Source organism: Apteryx rowi, unplaced genomic scaffold, assembly GCF_003343035.1.
Source record: "Apteryx rowi isolate R43461 unplaced genomic scaffold, aptRow1 scaffold_161, whole genome shotgun sequence".
Lineage (NCBI taxonomy): Eukaryota > Metazoa > Chordata > Aves > Apterygiformes > Apterygidae > Apteryx > Apteryx rowi.
The window spans coordinates 896,825-921,262 of record NW_020447875.1 but is presented as its reverse complement, the minus strand read 5'-3'; the positions used below and the strand labels follow the sequence as shown (position 1 = coordinate 921,262).

General features: G+C 39.0%; 1 protein-coding gene across 1 annotated transcript in view; it reads right to left on the bottom strand.

The window, feature by feature from the left end:
* EPB41L4A (erythrocyte membrane protein band 4.1 like 4A) overlaps positions 1-24,359 on the bottom strand; it is a 132,881-nt gene extending 108,522 nt beyond the window's left edge. Inside the window, exon 1 of the mRNA XM_026059900.1 lies at positions 24,261-24,359. Within this exon, the coding sequence (XP_025915685.1) occupies positions 24,261-24,359 (99 nt within the window). The remainder of the gene's footprint in view (positions 1-24,260) is intronic.
* Between the last annotated feature and the right edge of the window lie 79 nt (positions 24,360-24,438).

Here is a 24,438-nt window from a genome sequence, read left to right as displayed (position 1 = left end):
CTCCCTCCTTCACCCTGCAAATATAGGCATGGATACACAAATCATGCACACACGCTTGGTAGGTCTACCACACCTCAGTGTGGAAGCCCTAGCGACAGCAGCAGTGCAAGCAGGATTAGCTGTTTTCAACCAACCATGCTATAATGATGACTCTTCCTTATGAAAAGGAAAAATTTACAAAAGTTTAGAGACTGCTGCATTCAAAAAGAACAAAATGAAGACTTCTCTTTTGTTGGATCACTGTGGCTGAACAGAAGAGAAAATGACATTACAAAATTTGTCTCTTCTCTTGTTCAAATGCCAGCTGGCAGAGACCAAAAGATCTCAAGCTGTACTTAAAGCAGCCATGAATTAGCTCTCTTCATAAACACCATAATACACAGCAGCTGAGGTCTATTTTCAATACAGTTGAGCAACAAAAAGATTTCAACCCTGCAGTCTGTTTTCTTAAAGCAAGCCTTTTATGTTCCTGCTTCAGGCCCAAAAGAACACAGGTAAGAACTGGAAGGATGAGCCTTCCTGGAGGATAAGGAGCTACAATCAGGAAGGAGAAAGGCACAGACAGACACATGAAAAGAGAGCAGAAGAGCAGAAAGCAATGGAGAAAGACAGCTGGGCTCCTTCTTTCTGCTCATTGCAAAGAACGCGCTGTGTGTGAACAAACCAGCACTTCCTTTGGCCCTTCCTTGGCCTAACAGAACTGGTTACAGGGGGCAGCACAAATGTCTAGTTTCAGGCAGCAGCACATAAGCTTTGCATGTCAATTAAGCTCTGCCTTCCTACTCTAACACTGCATTTTCATGCTCCAGAAGTGCTGATCCTGAGGAACCATAATCTGATCATACGCAACACGGTGAGCAAGAGCACAAAGAGAACATGCAAGCAACAAAGTTGACAAAAAGAGAAAACCCACACACGCACAAGATCTAATTAAAACAGAATAAAAGAAAGGGTCAGAAGGTTAAAAAAAAAAAAAAGAGAGAGAGGGGAGGGCCAAATAGGGACTGAGCAGCAACCAAAGTGCACTGCACAAGGGCAAGAATAGAAGAGCCTGTCAGGCATCAACTTATTGTGCAATTTATTATCTGTAACTTCTGGAGTGATGGTTTTAAAAGAGTAGCTTTTTTCCCCCCATTAGGTACTGCACGTAAGTCTAATTACACAACACTCCCATTCAGGTAAAGTATAAGGCACACGGCCTGGATTGGCTTTATACCTCCATCATACTAGGCAAACCCCCCCCCCCCCCAAGCTTCTCCCGCTCCTGCCCTCCCCATTGTTTGCAGCTACGATGCAGGTGGAAGGATGAACTGGCTTAGGATTTTCCAGACAGGATATAGGACAGAGCAATTTGTAAGAACTCATCTAGAAACAAAGAGGCTTTTTGGCAGTTCCTGTTTATCCTAGTAGCGGATGAAGGAAAAATTTTAACTGCCCTGCTAGTAAGCTACTGACATGTTGGTAACAACAAGCATAACCYACAAAATTCTTTGAAACACTCAGATGTGCTGTTGAGATTTGTTGCTTATTCACCTTTAAAACTGACCAAGACCATGTTCATCAGAAGCATACCTAACTTTATCCAGCTGTGACCAGGCACTCTGCCATCGTGTCAAGACAGATTACTTCCATAAAGATGCCCTCCAAAACCTGTCAAGAACCAGGAACTGTAATACTGCTCCTTTCTTCACAACCCCCTAGATTCTATAAATTCCAGACAATAGCTAGAATCCCACTTCTCAACATCATACTAACCTAATCTTCACGAATACTCAGATCACATTCAAAAACTTCCCAGTGTGGCCCATTTCTACTTGCAAGACACAACTGTGCATAAATAAGTGAAGCACGAAACCCACATCTGATGTACTGAAGCAATCCACTGTAACCACTGTTCATAAAGCTAGAAAGAAATGGACTCTGCCTGCAAGGAGATTTCAGGCTCCCTGCTGTTGTGGAGGTTCTGCCACTGGAGCAAGCAATTTTATCTCCACTGACCCGATTTCCCTGATACCTTGTTTTCCATGTCATAGGCAGCAATACAGGGAAATGCAATGAAAGTTTAACACTGCACTGCTGAAATCATCTGTAATATCCAATGCCAGAAATGAGAAGAGACTAATGACATTTTATAAACAATCAGTAGCTGAAATGGAAAAGAAAGGGTCCAAAGAGAAAACACTGGAGAAGCAGCAAATAAAAAAACCTTCCTAATAAACCTACAAAAGATCTATTATGGGCCATTTATAAACTTCATAGCTAACAAGTTTAATGCACAGTCAATGGACATCTACAAAGCTATGTAAAATATCATTTGAAAACTACACCTGAAAAACCTGGCCTCATGTTTTCTGATACTGGAAAATGTGAAACAATCCACTATTTTTAGGATTTAATGGCTAAAAATGTGACTTCATGCAGTCACCTAATATTGTATTAAATCTTGCTTTTTCATTTAAATCATGTTTTTGTCAATAAACTCATTTAGTAGGTAAAGATGATTAGTACACAAAGCAATCTTTATGGTATGCATATGTGTACAACTGCATTTAAAATTGAAAGATCTCAGTGAATATTAACGTTCTGAAACTTTTTCCTCCTATTCTAGTTCTGAGAGAACAACATTTACATAATTGGAGCAAAGCTTTTGGGATTTCTTTGGGGAAAATCACAACTAGATTTTTCCAGGCCCCTTCTGAGGTTATCAAAGGTCTGCCTCAACAAAGGAGGAGCCAGCAACAGGCCCTCAGCCTTTTGAGATCAGTGCAAAGATTTCCATTGACAAAAAAAATTGTGGCTCTGACCTAGTTCACTGAATATACAAGGAAAACAATGTGAATACATGCTCATACACAACCATGATTTGATAGATCTTTTAGTTACCACAATGCTGAGTGCCACATTTAACTAGGAAGCATGTATTTTCAGATAAAATTACAAATCTTCAAATTTACAACTCTCCATAAGCAAAAGCAACCAATATCACATGTTGCCCTATCGTCAACTAGTTCACATTATCGACAGCACCCTTTGTTTCTTTACTAGGGATTCAAAACCTTTTCCAAACTTTTCAGCATGTCACACAAGCTACAGCAGTTCTTTGCCACACTGCACTCTTCTGTCACCAGTCTCCTGCAAAAGAGTTCTGACCTTTCAATTACTTTTATACCTGTGCGTGTGTGCGCGCGCGTGTGTGTATACGCACACCCCCCCGGTATATACAAAGTGATCCACTTATGTTTAACCAAGAATTGCTACTATTAACACATTTGACTTGGGAGTAATCTTACAACTAGTGCTGGACTTTTAGTCTACTAATTCCTCAGAAGGTAAAATGAAAAATAATGATCTAACATAACTGAACTGATGACGTTAAGCCTAAGCTTAACTATAAACTGCCAACATATTATTATAACTCCACAGTAAATTGCAAGAGACAGTTTTTCAGCCACTCACCAAGCAAGCTACTGAACTTGTCAGATCAARGGAAACTACATTAAAGAAACAGGGGCACACAATTCTACAATTTTATGCATGACTGTAAATGTTTCAGCCTGTTTTGTACGAAAGTGGACTCCTTTTATAAATTGAGAAAACGTATAGTTTAGACTTTATTCTCCACATACAGCAGTCAATCATACAGCTTCAATATAATGCCGCTTAGAAGAATTACTTCACTTTACCAAAAACACATCAGCATAATTTCTCCATTCTGACATTATACTATTAATCCATAGCAAATTTGCCGTTGAAACATAAAGTTTCAGAGAGAGAACATAAAATATTTTTGTGAACAAGTCAACATTACAGTATAAAACAGAGATATAGCGAAAACTCATGCAATGGGTTTGCTTCATGACTATTCTCAGCCAGTTTTGACTCTCTCTCTTCTATTCTTGAGATTATAGATTTTTTTCCCCCATTTTCCCTGCAATGCTGGGAAAAGCTGTGAAAGACGTAATTCCAGTATGTTATTTCTACTCAATTTCAGGGTAGTATTTTCAATAAGTACTTAGTAAAACCAAACCAATTACAAAACTCTGCAGTTAATTTGCACAGAACACATCCAGATACTCAAAAATCCAGAAAATTCATTCTCACAATCATCATTTAAGCAAAGTTTCAGATTTCCAGTTACACAGTTTAAAATATGGCAGTTCTTAAAATTGGCAGGAAGATACAGATAGCTCACTACAGCCTTAAATCATCCCAGGTTCTGTAAACTAGACAGATGATGAACTTTTTTATACCCACTAATTAATCTGCTGAAAGGGAAAATGAAACTTTTCTTGCTGACCACAGGCTTCTGCACCACAAAGTTTGATTAAAAGAAAAAGGTTAAGATGGGAAAAAGAAGAAACCATGCTTTCTTCCACTTCCGAACTAACTTTATGGCAAAATTAAATTACACAATTTTAAGACGAATCTTCTAGAATAACTGAGCCTATTGAGAAGGCTGCAAAAAAGATTCTCTACAGTATAAAAAAAAATACCTATCTTAGAACTGTACAATGCATTGGAGCACCTCTTTATTTTTGTAAGCTCTTACTGTATCGTCTCAACTCCTAATACATTACAAGTATAGTTGCATTAATTGTACCATCAACAAAGATACAAGTCAGTACGAGGCCTAGATATAGATCATGAGGTTTAATAAACACACAAAGCTGGACAGTAACACCAGAAACAATATTGGTGATATAGTATATCATCAGTGGAGCTGCCCCCCCCCCTTTTTTTTTTTAATAAAGGAAGAATAGCTCTGGAAAGCACAAATCAGGCAAGAAATCAATTCCTACGCCTCAGTGCAAACATTTGCACTAATGACTCCCAAAACACAGCCATTTAGAAGGAGGTAAAGGAGGAAGAGCGGATTTAACAGCATTTATTAAAGCATTCTGATCCAAACAAAGGATTGAGAAAAACCTAGTTAACAGAGAGGATGCAGTTTGACCTGAAAAATTTATAACGTAAGACTGCATTCTGTAACTACGCATTAAATTTACTATTAATATTTGCTCAGTTAAGTGAAACACAGCATGATAGAAAATTCTTTCCAGCAAGACAAACAATAAAGCCAACCTTTGTAAATTAACTAAAGCAAGACAACTTCTCTGGAATACAGCTATTACTGCTTGTCTGCAAGTAACATTTTGCAAACGTTTCAGAGGCAATATATTTGCAACTTTGACTCACAAACTAAAACGATGTTTAAAAAAGTGTTTTAAGTAAACTGGGTCCCTGATAAAACACGCAGACTTCAGTGTGGAGGTTACAACACCTGCCTTTAAAATTAGATGGCTTCAGATTGCAGTGTTCAAACTTTTCATCATGGGGAGATGTGAGAGTATTTGAAGGATTTGGGAGCAGAAGTCCTATACTTTTCTGCTTCCCAAGCAGCTTCAAGCAGAAACTCAGTAAGTTCCCAGGTGGGGATTCCCTGTTTTGAGCAACCCTGGCGGGCCRCTCTCCGGGAGAGCCCGCTTCCGCACCATGCTGCATGCAGAGCCTCTGTAGGGCAGGGAAAGGGAGCAGCAGGGATGAGCCCTGTTCCCCTACAGCCAGGTGGCACACAGCTCCTTGGGAATCGCAGCCAACTAGAGTAAATTAAAGCAGTCCTCAGGCTACCCTAGACAGGGCTGGGCCAAGTCAGGAGAGGAGAAACGTGGAGCTATAATTAGGAAAGAGTTCAAGGAACACCTTCTCTCTTAATCAAATACATTTTTCTTCTTAATTCGGTACAGCATTAATAGTTTTACAAAGATCTTTGTAATGTACCTACTCTCCTTCCCATCTCTGCAGCCACAGATTTAAATATTAGCAAGTCTAGGCAGGAAGAAGCGTGAATGGAAGGACACATTATCTCTGCCATGTTGTTTCTATTTCATTTCATTTTTCGTTGCATAAAAGAAAGGGCCAGATCAGAAGAAATCAATTGGAATCGCAGTGTTGAGAATGAATGGGCTCTTCCTCCTCCCTAGGGGACTCAGCAGGCAGGGAATACAAAACACACTGTCCCTAAATTCAACAACTCAGCAAGGCAAGAGCCAAACCTGAAGCAAACACAAACTTATTCTGAAGTTTTACGGACCTGAAACAACTCCAGCAACATCTGAACCCAGCCTGGAAACAAACTGAAAAACATATTGGTTCCACACCTTTTTTCCCCCCTCCCCCCCCTTTGCATTTTGGCTTCCAGGGTAACAGCTGGCAAGACAGGTGGTTAATACCACTTTACAGATTCAGTCTAAYGTTATGCTGTCAGAAGAACAGGAGGACTAGAGAGATACTGGAGAACTTTTCAAATGTGAAAGATGAAAACTGCTTATTACACACACTCAAGTCCTTCAAAGCTTCAGCCCAAACAGCAAGTAGCTTTGCCCGTGGAAGAGATGAGTTCATTCTAGAGGAGTTCAGCTTTCCAAACGCAGAGGGTTCTTCTATAAATAGTTAAAACATCTTTCTAAAATCACGAGTTTCATCTTTTTAGGGGGAAGAGGGAGAAATCATATGAACTGTAAGAAATAGGAAGGGACACCAGATGCAACAATATTGTGGAGATGTCAAAGAACAGATGCACAAAACCAAGTTAACAAACTTAAAAATTAAGTCTACAGAGAAGAACAAATCTGTCTGGCTGCAGGCATTTTATTTTTTTTAAGGGGAGAGGGGCCAGGAAGTTGGCAGAGCTGGTGGTGAGGTTTGTTTGCATATTTTTTGCTTTGGTTCTGTTTTGTGGGGGGTTTTTTTAGTCAATCCCTGCTCTTTGAGGTAAAATAAACCACCAGATTTTTGCCTGAACACAGTCTTCAAGATTCTCTCAGAACTTCTAACAAAGAACTGTATGAGAACTTGTATCTGGTAGAAGGACTTATATCTGATGAGATCAATTTTAATCACGATATAAAGTAATTCATTCTCACTGCTCACATCACTGGCCCCTTCTACTCTCCTACCATCATCCTCATTTATGGAGAAGAGCCACACAGAGACTTCCAAAATACTGCCATTCGCTGCATTAGGGATTGTAACAAATATCAGATAATCCTTAACTCCCCAAATTTACAGTCAAAATAATGAAACAAAAAAGAATACAAGGGAAAATTTCCCCCATTCTGCAGTGCAGGGACTTGAAGTACAGACTCTCCCAAGGTCACACAGGAAGACTGGTAGAAGCAGAAATTGCACACCACTCATTACCATCTCAAGGCTTTGGCCAGCAGACCAAACTTACCAGTTTTCAGCCTCTCCATCATCTTATTCAGAAGACTCTTTCATATCACATCTGAATTTCTGCTGGATTCCAGCCTGGTTCAATTTAAAGCTGCCTTGGAACACACAATGTTCTGTCAAGCAAATAGCTCCAGGTACAGCCAACATGAAGCACAGAGATAACGATACGCAAAGTTTGTTGTGGTTTAAAACAGCAGAGGGAGAAGCCGCCAAAGCTTTTGCAGAGTCACAAGGTTAGGGCCTGCCTACACTGGGACTCTCAGAAGAACACAGCAGAACAGTAATCCTTAAAGGCAGCAGTACACTGCTGTTTTACTTCTCAAATAAGAGTATCCATACAGGTGTGTAAGGCAACGTATGCTATTTAAAATATGTTAACGACATTAGTTGATTTGCTGCACACAGTGAAAAAGCAAATCTATGCACAACCTTTTACCTATGGTCAAAATTGCTGCTCAAAGTTTTTGCTTTTGTATCATTGATAGTGATGGGTAGATGCTGTCCTCTACTTGCTGCAAGGCCTCTGTCTCTCTCCCACACTCTCACTTACCAGGCTAGGAAAAAACAGACTGACCAAAGAAGGGAGGAGGACACTAAGCAGATTGTTTAGATGAATTTAGGCCTTTTGTTTCATGATCAGGGAAGGAAAAAAAATAGAAAAAGAAGCAGTAGTCAAGTGAGACAAAGGGTATTTTCAAAGAAGGGTTTTTAATGAGGACACAGAGCAGAAACAAAGGGGAAGTTTCACAGGGGTACACAAAAAGCATTGGGCAGAAAAGAAACAGCTAAGGTCAAAGCAAACCAGTCTTGATATTTTGTCTAGGTATGTGAATCTCTGAGATAGTAGTTGAAGGCATCTGAATACAGCCTGATGTCCCACATAGGCACACACTCCCTCATCATGGGTGCCAGACAATTGTCCTGGGTTGCTGTCCCTGCCCAAAGTCAAAGATGTCCACCATTTCCTAGTATAAACAGTCTTCTAACATCCTATAAAACAGCATGTTAAAAAACTTTAAGGATCAAATGTACTCTGTGCACCGACTCACTGAAGTTAGGAAAAATTAAAGTAGCTTAAATGAAAACAAAAGTGAGCCTGGTTAGATAATGAGGAAAGCTTCCTAACATAGATGAGGAATGAAGCACCGTAACCAACCTCATTATAAATTGACTATATGACTACATGACCTAGTTCTACCCCTCGTGTTCTACACAGGCAACTCCAGCCATTGAGAAATCGTGACTTTAGCTTCAAGGAAGGAGAAAAAAAAAAAAAAGCCGCAAAATCACAAAGCTTTCTTTAATTCTGAACTTCCTCATAGAAATATGCAGGCTTACTGGTTTTAGGAGTCAGCAGGGTTCATGTTTTTGAGTTTCTCTCTGCAACCATGACAACAGAAAGTATAAATTATTTTCAAAGAGAGGAAGAAAGAAAATCCAAGATTTTACATTGAAGAAAACACCAACATGAAATTCATGATTAGAATCACCATCTGAAACACTGCAGATTTCAAGCCTTCCACAGGACTCAAAGACCCCAAAAAGATACCTGTGTAAGGTGAACTGCAGCTACTGCAACCTGTGCAGGCTCTTAGCCAGCAGCAAATGAAAGGTAATGCAACTAACTTAATCCTCTCACTGCAGTCTACACTAAACTGAATTACCAAATATTTGGTATCTATGTGCATAGATAACTACCACAGCTGACACATGGTATGTTAGTAACTTGTAACAGCTTGATCATGAACCCAAACCTTTAGGCAGAAACTTGCAAGAATCAGTAGAGCCCACAAGAGTTGCACGCAAGTAAATAATTGAGATGTTGCAGTCCCACTAAAGAACTTAATTTTAGGTAGGGTATACACCTACCTGTATCACCCGGCCTAGAACTCTGAACTCCATATCACTACATAAATGACTGTGATAGTCAAATCTTCCTTTTGAAAAGCAATTCTAGTATGTTCCTATGTGAAGAATTACAGTAAAGCTTAAAGGTAAATGTTTCTTTGTGTCAGCAGCAGCTGTTCCTTAAAACTGTTAAATCCACATTTAATTACCTAGGATTTATTTTAAATACAGCCTCAACAGCGTAAAGTCTTCTATCTTTTGTTTCTAGCACTGAATAAGAAAACACCAATTCAACTGTTAAGATGCTGCTTCGCAGTTTTAGCTCATGGGTGTAGCTCTCATACACCAGGCATCATAAAGGCAACCTGATGTAAACAATACTGGTGTACTGATACTTTCTAACCGGTAGTTCAGGCCTTGAGACAGATTTTCATAAATATCCAAGTGCCTAAGGATGCAGGCAGGTGTCAAACAGGAGCTCTAGAAATAAATGCTTTGGAAATACTCTTACGTACCTAAATAGTTTTGAAAATATGTATCACGTCTATCTCCTTCATGCACAGTTCTGATCCTGCTTATGATAATGTGACACAATTTAATCCTTTTTGATATCAAAAGGCAGGATCCTCCTTACCAAGATCAGACCCTTCCAATCTCTTCTTTTTCACATGCATGATTTGTTGCTGTTTTATCTTGAATTTTTTTTGCTTTAACACATTATGGCTCAAATGACCTTTGAGGTAATCTGACAAAGGAAAATATTACTTCTTTCTCTAATACCAGAACATATGTGTGCTGACTAAAGCCTAACTGTTACTTCTACTTGGCTTAATTGAGCTGGATAAAGATTCCCATGTAACTATAATTCCCAGTTGAAGCAAAAGCCCAGAACCAGAAAAAATCTTTGTTCAAAGTAACAAATGTTTTCAAGCAGGTCCAGCCTTCTACCTAAAACCAAGTAGATTAAGACATTCTTGGTCACAAAAAATCATCCGTTTCCCCAGGGTTCAAAACTAGTCTGTTATTTCACCAAAATATTTTTTCTGCTATACGAATATATCTAAGCTATGGATTATAATTGTTTCAAGTTGCTTTAGGCTTGTATAGCATATTCCTTTTCCTGTAAACAACTAGTCTATAATAACATGAGCATGATTACAGTGGTGTAACAAAACAGACTATAGTGAGGTTGTACTTTTGTTCTTGAAAGTACCTCCAGTTAGTCAGAAGGACAATTTTTGCATGCAGACAAAATCTTGAGGTTTTGAAAGGAAATGGGTTTGATAGATTGTGGGCTCTGTGTTTGCAAAAGGTCAGCACTTACTGTGGAAGTACCTGCTAGGCCTTTGGCAGACAAGCCATCTTTGCACCTTTGTGTCAGAGGTGCTTAAAATCCTCAGGCTTGGCTAAAAACAAAGACACTGCTCCTGGAATCACTGTGCGTGTGCACCTCCCTCTCCGCCTGCCCCAGCAAAGCGCTGCCAAGCTGCTAATGCTAACCTGTTACCCTTCTCACTTAAGGAAGGGTTAAGCTAAATAAGTACAAAATTATTCGTATCTGTATAAACTGCTTCCACACTGTTTTACCTTTATAAATGTTTTGATACAAAAATATCACCCCCATAACCAAAACTGTGATATCCACACAGCAACTGGATGCAGATGAGTCCAAAGCTACCTGTCATATATACTTGTAATTTGGGGCAGATGCCTGGTGCTACTTACTCACAGTAGAATTTTGTAAATTTTATTATCAAAAGAACAGCCCCAGACTAATCAGCTATTCAACTATGTAGAAACAATATCCTCCGAAATGATGACTTTGCCTCTTTTCTCCCCCATCCTAACCCGTTCCCCTCCCACATTTGTCAATTTACTCACTTGTGTATTGCTTCAGCCCCACACTGACAACTCTCTGGGGCAGGGCTTGCCCTTGAGTTGCTTGTTTGTGCAGTACTTTGACGTTTTATCAGTGTGCTCAAGTGCTATCTTGACTAAAACAATCATCATTATAAATTTACACATACCCAAAACATCTATGACAATTTGAGCACTAACTTAGTACAGCAGGAAACAGCTGTACACTTGAAAAATAATCTCAGTTAATCTATATATATCCCTTGCTGTTATGAATAAGGGAGTATAAATGAATAAAGCCAAAGGTATTGTTTAATTAAATGTTCAGCCCCTCCTTCCAGATTAAAAATGGTTAGCGCTCTTGACAGATAGAATACAAGACTTCCTTTGTGTATGCTTTAAACAATCACTACTGCAATTTCCGTTAAACTGTTCTTCTGCTCCCCCCCCTCCTGTTTCAGGCTTAGACAGAAGAGCTAAAAAGAATCATGTTTTTCCCTGCATTATGATTTTTTTTTCTTTTTGCAAACCTGTACTGAATACAAAAAGCCTATCAGGCAGATCAGGTTTCCTGTTCCCTGTAACTGTTCCTAATAATGGTCTAAACTGACTCCAAAAGGCAAGCATGTTCGTATGCACCATGAACTTACACGGCCAACACCTGCTTCTTAAAGGCACTTTACACTTTGCTAGCTCCTGCAATTTACTGGTTGAATATATTCTTTTGCTTTGCTTCCCGTACACTCAGCAATAAACATTCAAAATTCAATTACACTACTTTTCTACAGTTCAACTGGATTTTCTTATCCCATATTCCTTCTGTATGCAAGAAAAGGAATATGAATCAGAGCAAGCTTGAGAAACACAGTAAYAGGCAGCACTCTGTTAGATGTCCTTCTTCTCACAGATAATAATACTGAGTCTACTCTGCTCTATGCAGGGAGATTTATGTAGGAAGAAATGCCTGTTAACATGAAGAATCAAATCCTCTGCTGGCAAAGGCAGAAGAAATTCCACTAAATTCAACAGAACTACATCAATCCACTGGTGGATTAGATACAAACACACACAAAAAATAAGCACCTCTAGTGTGAAGATGGGTACAGCATACATTTATATAACTTCAGAAGACAGGAGCATGCGATTAGGAACACTGGCTTGTACTTTTGTTACTTTTCAGCGCATGCTTAAACTTCAATACAGCAGGCATATAAAAAAACTGGCCTTTTTTTTTTTTTAGCATCAGCAAGAGAAAGCACACTGTAGGTTTAAATAAAACAGAAGAAAGTCTCACTTAGACTTTTGATTTTGGAGTTTCATTGCAAGCATTATTTGTTTACAAAACGTTCTGGATTAAGATTCTTAGAGAGAGGTTTCTATATGCGTAACACAGGTATGTCACATGCAGCAGCGTTTGTATTTCTTTATGCTGCCCTATTGCAAAGCTTCAAACCTGACCTATGCAGCACTCATGGACAAAAAAATTTAGAAGGATAGAAAATGCCATGGGCTCAAGATACAGACTATGTAACTGGAAAAAAAAAAAAAACAAAACTCTATAATGAAAAGTATACTATTTTTGGTTCATCTTCAGTGAACTTAATGCAGCTAGTTTAGTCTCCTCCACCTCCTCCCAAAAATCAGCCCTTTTCTCAACAAAGAAAGATGACCAACTGAGAAGCATGCTATCCTGTGGGACTCGTCTTCTTCTGGAGTTTCTGCATGCTAAATTAAAAATTTTGGGGTGTTACAGAAACATGAACARGACAGATCTATGCAAAGACAGACTTATAACAAAAGAAAGCAAGTTTTGTGGAACTTTATTCCTTTTGACATTTTATAGATCTCCTGTCCAACATCTTTCTTTCACCAACACCACTCCAGTTTCTGTACACATACACAAAAATCAAAACCAAATCTATTATTTTTCTGACCAGCCAGGCTGACTCTTGTTCACCTATTTCAAAGCAGCAGGGGTCATAAACATAGTTTGCCTTGCCCTCCATCCAAAGACTTCAGGAGACAGCTCGTGAAACTTGCTTCTATTGCAGATTTTTTTCAGGAAAGGAGGAAAAGAGAAAAAACAGTTCTAGGATCACTGAATAAAGTCATGAAAGTAACAAACAGCTCTCACGCTCAAAACAGCCAGACGTGAAATCTGATGAAAGGCCACGGATGACAAAGAAAAAGTTTAACTTCTTTTATTTAAAGAGTAGTAAGTTGATACATTTCTTTTATGCGAACAACAGCTAACATCTTTGAACAAGATCTAACACATTTTATTTTCAGCGTCATCACTTACTAATTGAGCCTGCTGCAGAAAAATCAGGTCCAATTTGGCTCCCCTTGAAGTTGGTGCCAAAACACGCCAGAACACCTATTGTCTTCTCTGGAATTGAGACTGGGTTCTCCATTTCAAGCATTCCCAAATCAGGGAAGGGCTTTGCTAACTCACTACTGCTTTCACAAGAAAAAGAAATGTAATTACCAAATCACTGTTCTGAGGGAAGAGGATTGGCTTTTGCCAGTACAGCCCAGAGACAGATTAAGAACTGAAGGAATGAGAAGGCCAAGAGCATTTTCTTAATAGTAAGTCTTGTCCAGACCTATTTGGAGGGTTGGGAGAGCAAAGAATACAGTGCCCTGTTTTCAGAGGAAGATAGTTTGTAGAGATGATTTTAAATGCACTATAATTTGTCAAGTATTACACAGAAGAACACTACTCAAAATAGTCCAGAATAAGTGATATCTTTAAAGGAGACCAAAAACTTTTGTTTCCAAATATGTTACCATAGCTTTAGAGCTTGCTGTGCTTCAGGTGAAGAAAGCACATGTTGAAAAGTAAACTGAAGTATTCAGCCAACCTAAATGTTTTACATGAAAAGAAAAGGCACGTGTTTTGGAACATCTAGGTCCTGCTGATGGACTTTTGGAGAGAAAAAAGATTAGGGGAAATAATATGGCTGAAGAATCTGACATCACTTCAAAACAGAAGCAAAATATTTAACCTTTTCAACTTATGTGCTTTTTTCCATTCTGAAAATATCATCAAAATAACACCTGTAAGCCAACTCCCTCCTCCCCTCCCCAAAGCAGCCAATGAAAATTAAACCTAAAAAGCTGAGGGCAAGTCAGGACATTCAAACACCTCTTCAAAAGGGTTCCATTATGGGATCCTGTGACTTTCCTCCCTTCCTCCTCAGAAGGGACAGATATATGAGAAAAGCTTTTTGCAAGTGTAACCAAGCTGTCAATTTGGGTCTCTCTTTGATTTGCCCAGGACCTTTGTCTCCTGATCCCCGATACTGAATTTAGGGTACCTTTGTCCCATGCTCCCTTCTAAAGTGTCCTAATTTCCTCCAAAAGAAGATACAGGCACAGCCGTCATGATCATTTGCTGCAGGGGCCCAAGATAAATAGCTTGGCTTTAGTTGCTCAAGCCAGTCTTCAACATTATCCAGCCATCCACGCACCTTCAAAGCACTCTGAAACATAACATATTACCCACATCTCAATGACATGCTATGAAAATCAGCAGTATGATGGTCTGAGACTCAGTTCTCTCTTTTTTTCCTGGAATACTGAATAAACAAACCAACCACACACCCACAAGATTGTCTCTCAGCATTAAGCAGGCTTCAAATGAGCCCCAGATGAGAAGCTCTGGGCTGCGTGCAACACGGTGCAGATGTGGCCAGTCGGCACCATTGAGTCTAGGATGCCGTTCACTCCTTCATATTGTCTACCCAGATAGTACAGACGTGGCCACAGAGAACAACAAAAAACTTGAGATTCTTTAGGTTCCTCAACACGAACAAAACCTGAAAAAGTAGTAGTAGCCACAGCTTTCCAGCCCTATACTTAATATACTTGATTCTAAAAGACAGGTGACTTCCTTCTGATAACTTTGACAAGGAAGAAGAATATCCTACTTTGTAAACATCAGGCATCTTCTATACTATAGACAAACACATAGCACCATAAAAACAGAAGAATTARAGCAGAGCTGAGGCCCAGTGTGGCATTCTTCTGTCTTTGATGGCAGCCAACACCAGTAAGTTTTGAGGGTGGTTCAAGAAGCCCCCAATACACAGATGTGCAAAAATCTGTTTTCATATTATGTTTCATACTAATAATTACAGATTATCTTATTTCAGAAGGGGTATCTAACCACATGCTTCAAGTTTTAAATCAGAGCTGAAGTTACACTTCATTATTCACAAGAAGTGTTCTTCCCCTTTTTTGAATCCCGAGTAGTTAGCTTTACCAATTTCCTATGGTAAGATGACATAACAAAAAAACCCCCCATATATACCCAAATATATATATATGTATGTATGTATACGTTGCCCTTAAAGTTTGGAATGTCTCCCCTTAAAAGATTACTCTTGTTTCAGTATTTTGAGCCAAAAAATAAACCCCATTATATTCTTTCTAGCCGCCATTCAACCACAGAATAGGAAAGAAGGTATTTTTTGCAAAGTTTTTACATTGTGACACTGAGAACCTGAATAAAACTGATTTATGAGAAAGTCTAATAATAAATGAGATCTGTAATATTCTTATGGCATTAATATCTAATTAGTGGATATTAATATTTTTGGTGACGCTACAAATAATGTATTCTGATCTCAGACTGGTATAAATGAGAAGTTACACTGAAATATATAGTTTGTGGAAAATAAGAACCAATTCCAGTGATTTTTATCTGGATGATCTTTCTTCTGGCTCAATCCTGCAAAATGCTGAACTTCCTTTAGTTCAACAAAGTGTTAAAGCATGTGCTTACATACATTAGTAGTCATGCCAAATTCTACCACTAATTACATGGAGAAACTGCCATTTTCTGCCTTCCAAATACCTTTTGGGCAATTGAGATATAAAAGATCCTCCTYTTCCATTACTAAAAGGCATTTAGTTTCACATGGCCAAAGAATTTATCCCTAAGTGCATTCAGTACTCATTTTCTGGGAACACAGTAAAGATAGTAAAGTACTAGGCCATTCATTATCAAACTGGCTCACTCAACCACATACAGATTTTACCCACCTATCTGAAACTTCAGGAAAGAAGCCTAGAGGAAGACAGATTGTCTCCTTGTCCAACTTAGAGAAACATTTTCCACCCTGCAAAGTATAGAAGGTAAATACCGACAAATACGTAAGCACATGAACCATACAAAATACAGTCCACTTTTTCCTCTGCATTAGTAATTATCCATGACTATAAGAATGAATTTTTAAAATATTTTAATTGTAAACTGAAGCAGTAGTTGGATTTCCTAGAATTTCCTAGGAGGTCTCTTATTAAACATATTTAATAAAAATAACCGACAGGACAGACTGTTCATCAGTTATGTACATTTCCTTCATATTACACCAAGTAAGAACACAAATTTAACCAGGGTGATGAGAAAGCAGCAGCTGTTTAAAAGCAATCATTACAAACCTCTGAGATTTTTTAAAAAGAAAGAAAAAAAACCACCCTGGTTGTGTAGGTTAATGATGCATGCAGTTCAATGAAGATATCCATGAACAATGATYCAAAAAACCTACATAGGCATTTTAATTGTTATTTTCTATGATGTTTTACACTATCAATTCAAAGAAACTACTGAGGTTTCTTGTTTCCACCTCTGGAAAGCAACTACTAAATAACATTTCACAAAGGGTTTCCCTGTTTGTCATCACAGCATTTCTTTTCCTCTCTCACTGATATTCCCAACTCTATTTCTCTCTCCCTATTTCTGACCTCCCAATACTATTACAATTCTTTTCCTTCTTTCAAATACAGAATGCAGATCCATCTGCTGATGAAGTTGCTGCTGCCTGTGGTCCCTACACTCCTTAGACAGGACTATTCTGGCCCTTTTTCTTACAGATAAGAACCTGCCTCCCGAAGAGTCACCGAGCACAGTCAACTTATGTCTAGTGGAGACAACAGTAAAAACAAGGTATGGTTTATGGTGATATATAAATCCCTAAATATGACTGTTTAAATTTTAGCTTAAAAAAAAAAACAAAAAAAMCCCACACATACGCTATTTATAGTGACAAACAAAGCAATGCAGCCTTCTGTCAGAGATAAAAGAACACATTCCCCACTTGGCAAAACAGACAGGTTCCCCCCTCAATATTGGAACAAAACCAAAGGAGCAGAGCTCTCCCTTTGCAATGCTTCTATTGGTTTTCCACTTCTGAGTAACAGCATGGGGTGATCTCAGGCATGTACCTTTGACCCTAGTGCCTGCAGGGTTCAACCATCCCCAACACAGGATGCAAAGGAAAAAGGGGAAACAAAAGCACAGATAGTCAATGCTGAAATTACAATCTTGATTGTAAACTATGAAATTAAATGGGTATGACGTAAGCACAAGATCTGATCAATAAGGACAGTATCTAAAATGTGTACTAAAAAATGCAGTCTGCAAAATTCTATCCAGATGTTGAAGCATGGTTATTCACTTGCAAAGAGCTCACTTTTGAATAAAATGTGGCTAATATGTCTGTTCTACCATTACAAAGGTGAAATCCCCTTAAGAAAAATGAGGATTGAAATAAAAAAAATCTGACAAGATCCAAGAAAGGAAAACGTATCAGTAATCTCTCATCTTTCTAACAAAAATACAGATATTAGTAATTATGCAGCATGATCAATACCTAACTTCTCATTTTTTCATACATGTTCAATATCATTTTGGCAACAGAAATTTTACACTGTGAAGTGACAAAAAACTACAGCTTCATAATTAAATTCTCTTTCTGAAGCATCTCCTCAGTTATGTGGTCTCTTGAAGAGTCCCCCTGATATCATGTGGTTCCAGTTCTTAGAGATTTTCTTTCTTGAGGGGGAGGGGAAGGGCTGCAATTCTGCAGTTGAATTTTATTTTACAACTAGTAACTTTAATAACCTAAAATAAATAAAACATCAACTGATGGTATTTAGCTATACCAAGTACTCTAAGKCAAGAAATGTTAGCTTCAAGTTACAGAAAACCAGAAGAAAGTTTAATAAATGGGCCACCTCACTCAGTTTACATTTGCCCTGATTATATTAAGAAATCATTGCCAATTAAAACCACCAAACAGACCCTTCTGACAATATGATTGCTCAAAGCTCAGGTTGACTAAGAGGTAACTTCATTTTAAAGTTAATGGATTTCCTTCTTGCTGTCATGCTGGTTTCATTAATTTAGTTAAGTGCACCTAGGGAAAATAAAGTGTCTCAGTGTTCATTTATTATATGGTTATTCCCCGGTGTATTCCAAATTGCTGGTCTCATCTGTAAAGATACTGGTGAAATTAGTAATCTATTTCAAATACGTGACAGTAATTTTGAGGAGTAGTTAATTTATAGTAAGGTTTGTGAAACCCTTTGTTTCCTTCATTCCTTTTTTAACTAGAGGATGGAAATGTGAAAACGTGCACAATTGCACATGCACCATATTGCACTCAGTGTGAAATCAGATTTCTTCATCCTATTTTATACCTATTATAAAAAAAAAAAAGAAAGATGCTATTCTTTTTGCAAGCATGCAAGTGCTATGGAGTATAATTAATCTACATTTCTGTTTAAAACTATTTTCACTACCATTGTTATAAACCACCCTTAGATGCATTATATCAATGATATTCAAGAAGAAAATATGTATTTACTTACACTGGGAGCTTGACAATATCATCTGTTTAGTTTCCCTGCTGCTGTGCAAAAGATGCACACATAACAGTAGACTGTAGTTTCATAAACAAAAGAAAAACAAGGCTGCAAACAAGACTTAGAAATAGTATTTTTAAACTACTGGTTCACCTTTTACTACTAGTTTACCTTTTACTAATTGTTCTTTTCAAAATAATATTCTGAATATCTAAAAGAATTTCTGTCTAGAAAGTATCAATTTATCCATACCAAATAGGGAAAAGGAAAAAAAACCACAGACTTAATATGCTTGAGCGCTGATACCACAGTTCAGTAGCACATCGAGGCAAACCACACAGTCCAAAATTGTCATAGATGGAAAGCAGCTACAATCCACCATTAAAGAGATTTTTAAGATTGCTGAAAATACACCTGCATAAAAAACAAATTTATCACAGAAAGATATTTTGATTTTTTTWAAAAAGTGCAGAAATATACAACAGCAAAAAATCACTATCAGAAAGGATATTTACTTGGCAAACGACCACCAATTTGACTTTGAATGCCAACTCTCAGACTCATTAACAAAATATGAGATCTTCCTATTCACAGGGATCTATCTTTTACTGGCATATGCATTCACTATGCATTTACATCAGGAAAAAAGAGACTATCATTCATATATTGACTGCTTGGAGTCCCTAGAGTTGCATCAGATTACTCCGAAAGCACATCCCAAATTTTCTGCATATAATCTACTTTGAAGGCATGAAGCCTGGGGTATTTTGTACTGCCCCCCAAAAACAATCTTCACCATGGAGTGAAAAAAAAAAAAAAAAAAAAGTTAATCTTCACAAACTCCTTGGGAATAATCCAAGAAAATATGCTAGAAACAGTATGTTTACCTATTTCGATACATTATACTAAATCACATTGTCAAATATTCCAGAATTTTCTTCACAAAATGTATCATGTTTTGATGAACTCAGATTTTTTTTATTTTTATTTTTACATATCTAGTCATTTAACAAAGATCCTAACTTCAGTCTCTCACTATTTTGGGTATTTTTTGTGTGTGTGGTTTTTTGTTGTTTTTTTTTTTTCCAAAGTATGTTGAGATGATGAAGTCTGCTTTTAAATTCTTGAATACCATTTTGTTGAATTCTTAGTAGATCGTCATGCAGAAAAATCACTCTGCTTACTTCCCAGATAAACGCCACACATGTTCCTTGGAAAATGTGCCCGAGTACATTATATAGAGATTTGGCCTATAAGTGGAGCTTATAAACCATGAAATGTAACTCTGTATGGAGGGTCATGCAACTTGTATGTCACAAAACCCTTTAACCCCTTAAAATACTAAGTGATATGCTGTCCARAATATCACTGTTAGATGGTACTACTGAATAAAATAGTGTTACTTTAGCATATACCAGAAACAGAGTCTTCCAAGAAAAATTAGTGCAACTATCCTATCCATTGCTTCTCTTATTATGAAACTTCACTGTTGGCCTGTTTTCAAACATGTCAAATTAAACAGGACTTAAATGGCACAGAAATAGTGCTCAGAGAGGAATTTCAGGGAATACTTCAAAAGTGCAATTACCAGAAGGCTTAAGTCTAACTGGTTTGTGCACTAGAGAAGTAGCTAATTTTTTTTTTTTTTTGGAAGACCTTTATTCCAACCAAAGAGATATAAACCTAAAACAGCAATGTTTCAAAATATTTTGAACTTCTTCAGGAAGAAGAAAACAAACATGCTTCCCTAAAATCACATTTTCGAGTAAAGTAAGTAGAAGAATTGACAAGGTTCCTGTTTACATATATGTTACAGGATTCCAGTTCTTTCTGAAATAGGTAACTGCAAACTAATATGTTTCACAGCAGTATTTTCTAAGGACCCAGAGAGCTTTCCTCGACTTTTGACAACAAATTTGTACAACAAAACACCAATGCAAGGACAATTACTCCAATTCTTAACGAAGTCAACATACAGAATGCACACAACCCATCCGCAGTCATGTACAGTATCAAAACACTACTGACATGTTTTGTGACAGCAGCAAATAAGCTATATCTATGTAGAAGGTAGTATCTTAATATAAAACCTGCCTAAATTATTGCTTAGCTATGTGAAGACTAGTCAAAATAACAGTCCTGGAAAAGTGATTATTTTGCTTCAGTTAACAGCCAATTCTTACCCTATTTGGAGTACAAGGCTTGTAACAACCTGTTTCCTAACTGGTATCCTGAACACCTCTCTCAGAGCCTTTCTTACTCCATCTGATAGTAGGAAAAGATCCTTCAATCTGATACCATATACCTTGGTTAGACATACCATCCCCAGAACTGGTGAACAGCCTCTAAATCCAAAATATTCTGGACTAAGAACTGCCATTGCTTTATTATTTCAAAATATGTAGTATCCAAAATATCTCTCTCCATGAATGCATTTCAGGGAAACACACACACACACACACAAAAAAAAGATATTCAGTGCCCTTTCCCGATTATCGAGCTATTATCGGCCTGCAGTAAACCTAAGACCAGACAACTGACTTCCACATTTTCACACAACAATGCTCTTATCTTAAACCACAAAGACATAAAGGCAGAACAGCAAGACGCACTGGTAACAATGAGAAAACAGAAACAAAATAAAATGGGACTTCTGTTTCTTGGAGTAATTACAAATAGAGATCCACGCTAACACCTCCAGACAAAGTGGCCCAGGGCAGGCTGGCCAGTGCTACCAATCCGGAGGCCTGGGGACTTTATTCCTGACTCGGATGCATGACCTCTTTGCATGACCTTGGAAAAGTCACTCGACCTCGCTGCACCTCAGCTTCCCCACCTGAGAGCAGGAAAAATAAGCCTCTCCTTTCCCTGACAAGTTCTTTAAAATCCACAGAGAAGACTCAAGTATCTCTAAATTGCAGCTGAAGCCTTGCTCTCGCGCCTCCTCTGCTCACTGTGTTAATCTGAAGTACAACTTAAAGCCCACTTCTGTAGTACCAAGAATGCATCAACAAAAAATGGTAATTTACAAATGCCATATTTTGCTGCTTGCAGTTGCTGTCAAAGATAGCAAGCCAGAACTATAATGCAAACTAAGCAAAGCATTTTCAAAACTTGACATTGGTACAAATACCCACTTTATGCCTTTAATTCGGAGTCACTGAAGAAATCAAGCTCCTTAGGACTGCTAAAGTCATAGAGCTCAGTCTTCCACCCTTTGAAGCAAATAACAGGACTAAATCCACTACAATCAAGTAAGAACAGAGACAGTAAATAGCTATTAAGTTGTGGTTTTTCATTTCTAGCAGACATGCATCTGCTTGGGGGAAGAGAAGGAAAGAAGTTGCTTTTATAACCACTTAAAATCTCTGCTCTTATAATAGTTTAAAATYTGTAAAGCAGTATCAGAAACTTAAGTTTCCTATGTAGCTATAAACCCAATTAAAAGTGTGAAGACAGAAGGAAGACCAGATCCAGGATCTGAAGTTCTAAGAACATCTTTGATTTGGGATAAAATACATAAAAATATTTATTATCTGTACCTTGTACGGATAAAGATGAGCATTACAAAAACAAGTAAAATGAGACCCTTCATTTTCAGATGTGTGTATGCTAACAAAGGTATTAAAACAAAACATTCAGAAAAGGCTTATACATCTGATTTTTTTCAAGCTTAAAATGGCAAATGACAGAATATCACAAATTTTAAGAAGTCTGTTTTACTAAGAAATCATCACATAACTTCAATGTAAAACCCTAGAATAAAAGCAACACAGAAGCTTTCCAAGCAGTTTAAAAGGGCCTAAGCCAGGACTCAGCTGAAAGAGCCAGTTGTGCCCTCCTCCAGCTGTGAAGCGAATCAGGGCACTGACCCAGCTGAGGGCTAACCCAGCAAAAGGAAAACCAATGGTTACTCTTCAGCTGGATCGGCAATGCTCTTCACATGCAGCTGTTCAAACACTTGTGCGGGTACAAAGGCAAGGGAGAAACACAAAGGTGGAAACAAGTGGCTGGGGAGGGCTGTGCAGTTCCTTTCTGCAAGCTTTCAAAAGCTCAAGGAGCTACAGCACTAGGGTGTGGTTTCACACTATACAGGTTTAATCCAAAAAACAGACAGCTACAGAAAGGGAGGTTCTCCTTTCCCTAAGGTCCCCTGCTGCACAATCCCAACACCTACCCCAAAATATTAACAAACTATTACTTTTCTGTCAGACCAATAATCCTTTCCAACTTATTTATAAACACTCAAGGGTTAGATTCAACACAAAGAAGGGGCAGGTGGAACAGGACCAAACCTTCAGCATCATACCACAGTCAGGCCACACTAACTATGATAGGAAACCATACTCTGAGCTAAACCAGACCTTTCCCAACATTGCAAGTCAAACRCTCTCAAGAATAAGTTACACCTTCAGACCCTTTCTTTCCCATTGAGGCATTAATTTTTATTAGACACTGCGTAAACCCATCACCTTTCAAAGTTTGGATTCAGGAAGACAACCATAGGACCATCTGCGCAGATTATTCTTTTGATAACCCGACTGCACATTTACAAGCAACAAAAGTGTATATACATGAATAATATATACACCCCTATCTGCACCTATAAAGGTAAACTTTTCAGAAGTGTCTAAATTTAAATTCCAAAGTCCCAGTTATGTTCGAGTTCAGTGCCTGCCTAGGGATTTGCTTGCTACTCTGTGATAAATATGGATTTATGAGCCTATTTATAGACACTTGATTCTGCAAATCCTGGCAATCCTCAATACATGCAGAAATTGTAGAGCCACAGATTATAGATAAATTTATTCTGGCTTCCCCTCTTCCCCTTCAGATTTCCCCCCCCCTCAGCTGTTTCACAAGACTTTAATCATTCAAGCTGAAACATTACAGGCTATTGCAGGATGGTTTTTATTCTTTGGATGTCTCAGCTAAAATAGATTAGCCATTTCCAAGAATAAATTTAGAAGACCTTTTTTTTCCCCTGATCCAACACGGAAACTACGTTCTTATGTTGCAAATAAATTCAAGTCCCTGTGCTTTGGAACAAGAGCTTCAAGTGTCTGAGACATGCCATTTGCTGTCATCAGACTTAACCAAACCGGACCAAGTCAAGGGCCTTTAGAAAAATCTCAGTTTTCACATGCTCTGTCAGCACTCATTAGAGCTTGGCAGATGACTACTTTGCAGAGTTCATCTGCCGCCCTGCACGGCTTTCCCACCAGCCGGGCTGCCAGCCGCGGGGCTCGGCGGCGAGGCGGGAGCGGCCCCGCGCGGGGCAGCGCCCCGGGGCGGCGGCGGCGCCGCCCGGTTCTGTCCCCGCGGCCGCCCCGCGGCGCGGGGGTGCAGCAGCGCTGCACACCGCCTCCTACTTCTCTTCTCCGGCACGTACAATAAAACTTATACGAAGTTCCCCGGGTCCTCCAGAGCGCTTGGCACCTGCTCACTCAAATGAGTATCTGCAGGTAAACTCTCCGCAGCCACGTCCGCCCACGGGCACGCGCCTGCCCGATCCATCTGCCCCTGGAGAGACGGCAACGAAAGTCTCTCGATCGTTTCCCCCCCTCCTGAGGGATCCCGAGAGCCCCTTTCCCTACCCCGCTCCCTTCCGGCCGCTGAACTCGAGCGGAGCTGAGCGCCCCTCGCCACCCGCCCGGCTCCGCCCGTACCTTGATGCCCTGCTGCTGCGTGGTCAGGGTCACCTTGGACTCGTCCAGCAGCAAAACTTCGCAGTAAAATTCCTCCGGGACGGCGCAGAAACAGCCCATGCCTGCTGCGATGGCCGGGACGAGGCGGGAGGAGGGAAGCGCCCGGGCGGCGGCAGCGAGGCGCTGGGGCGCAGCCGGG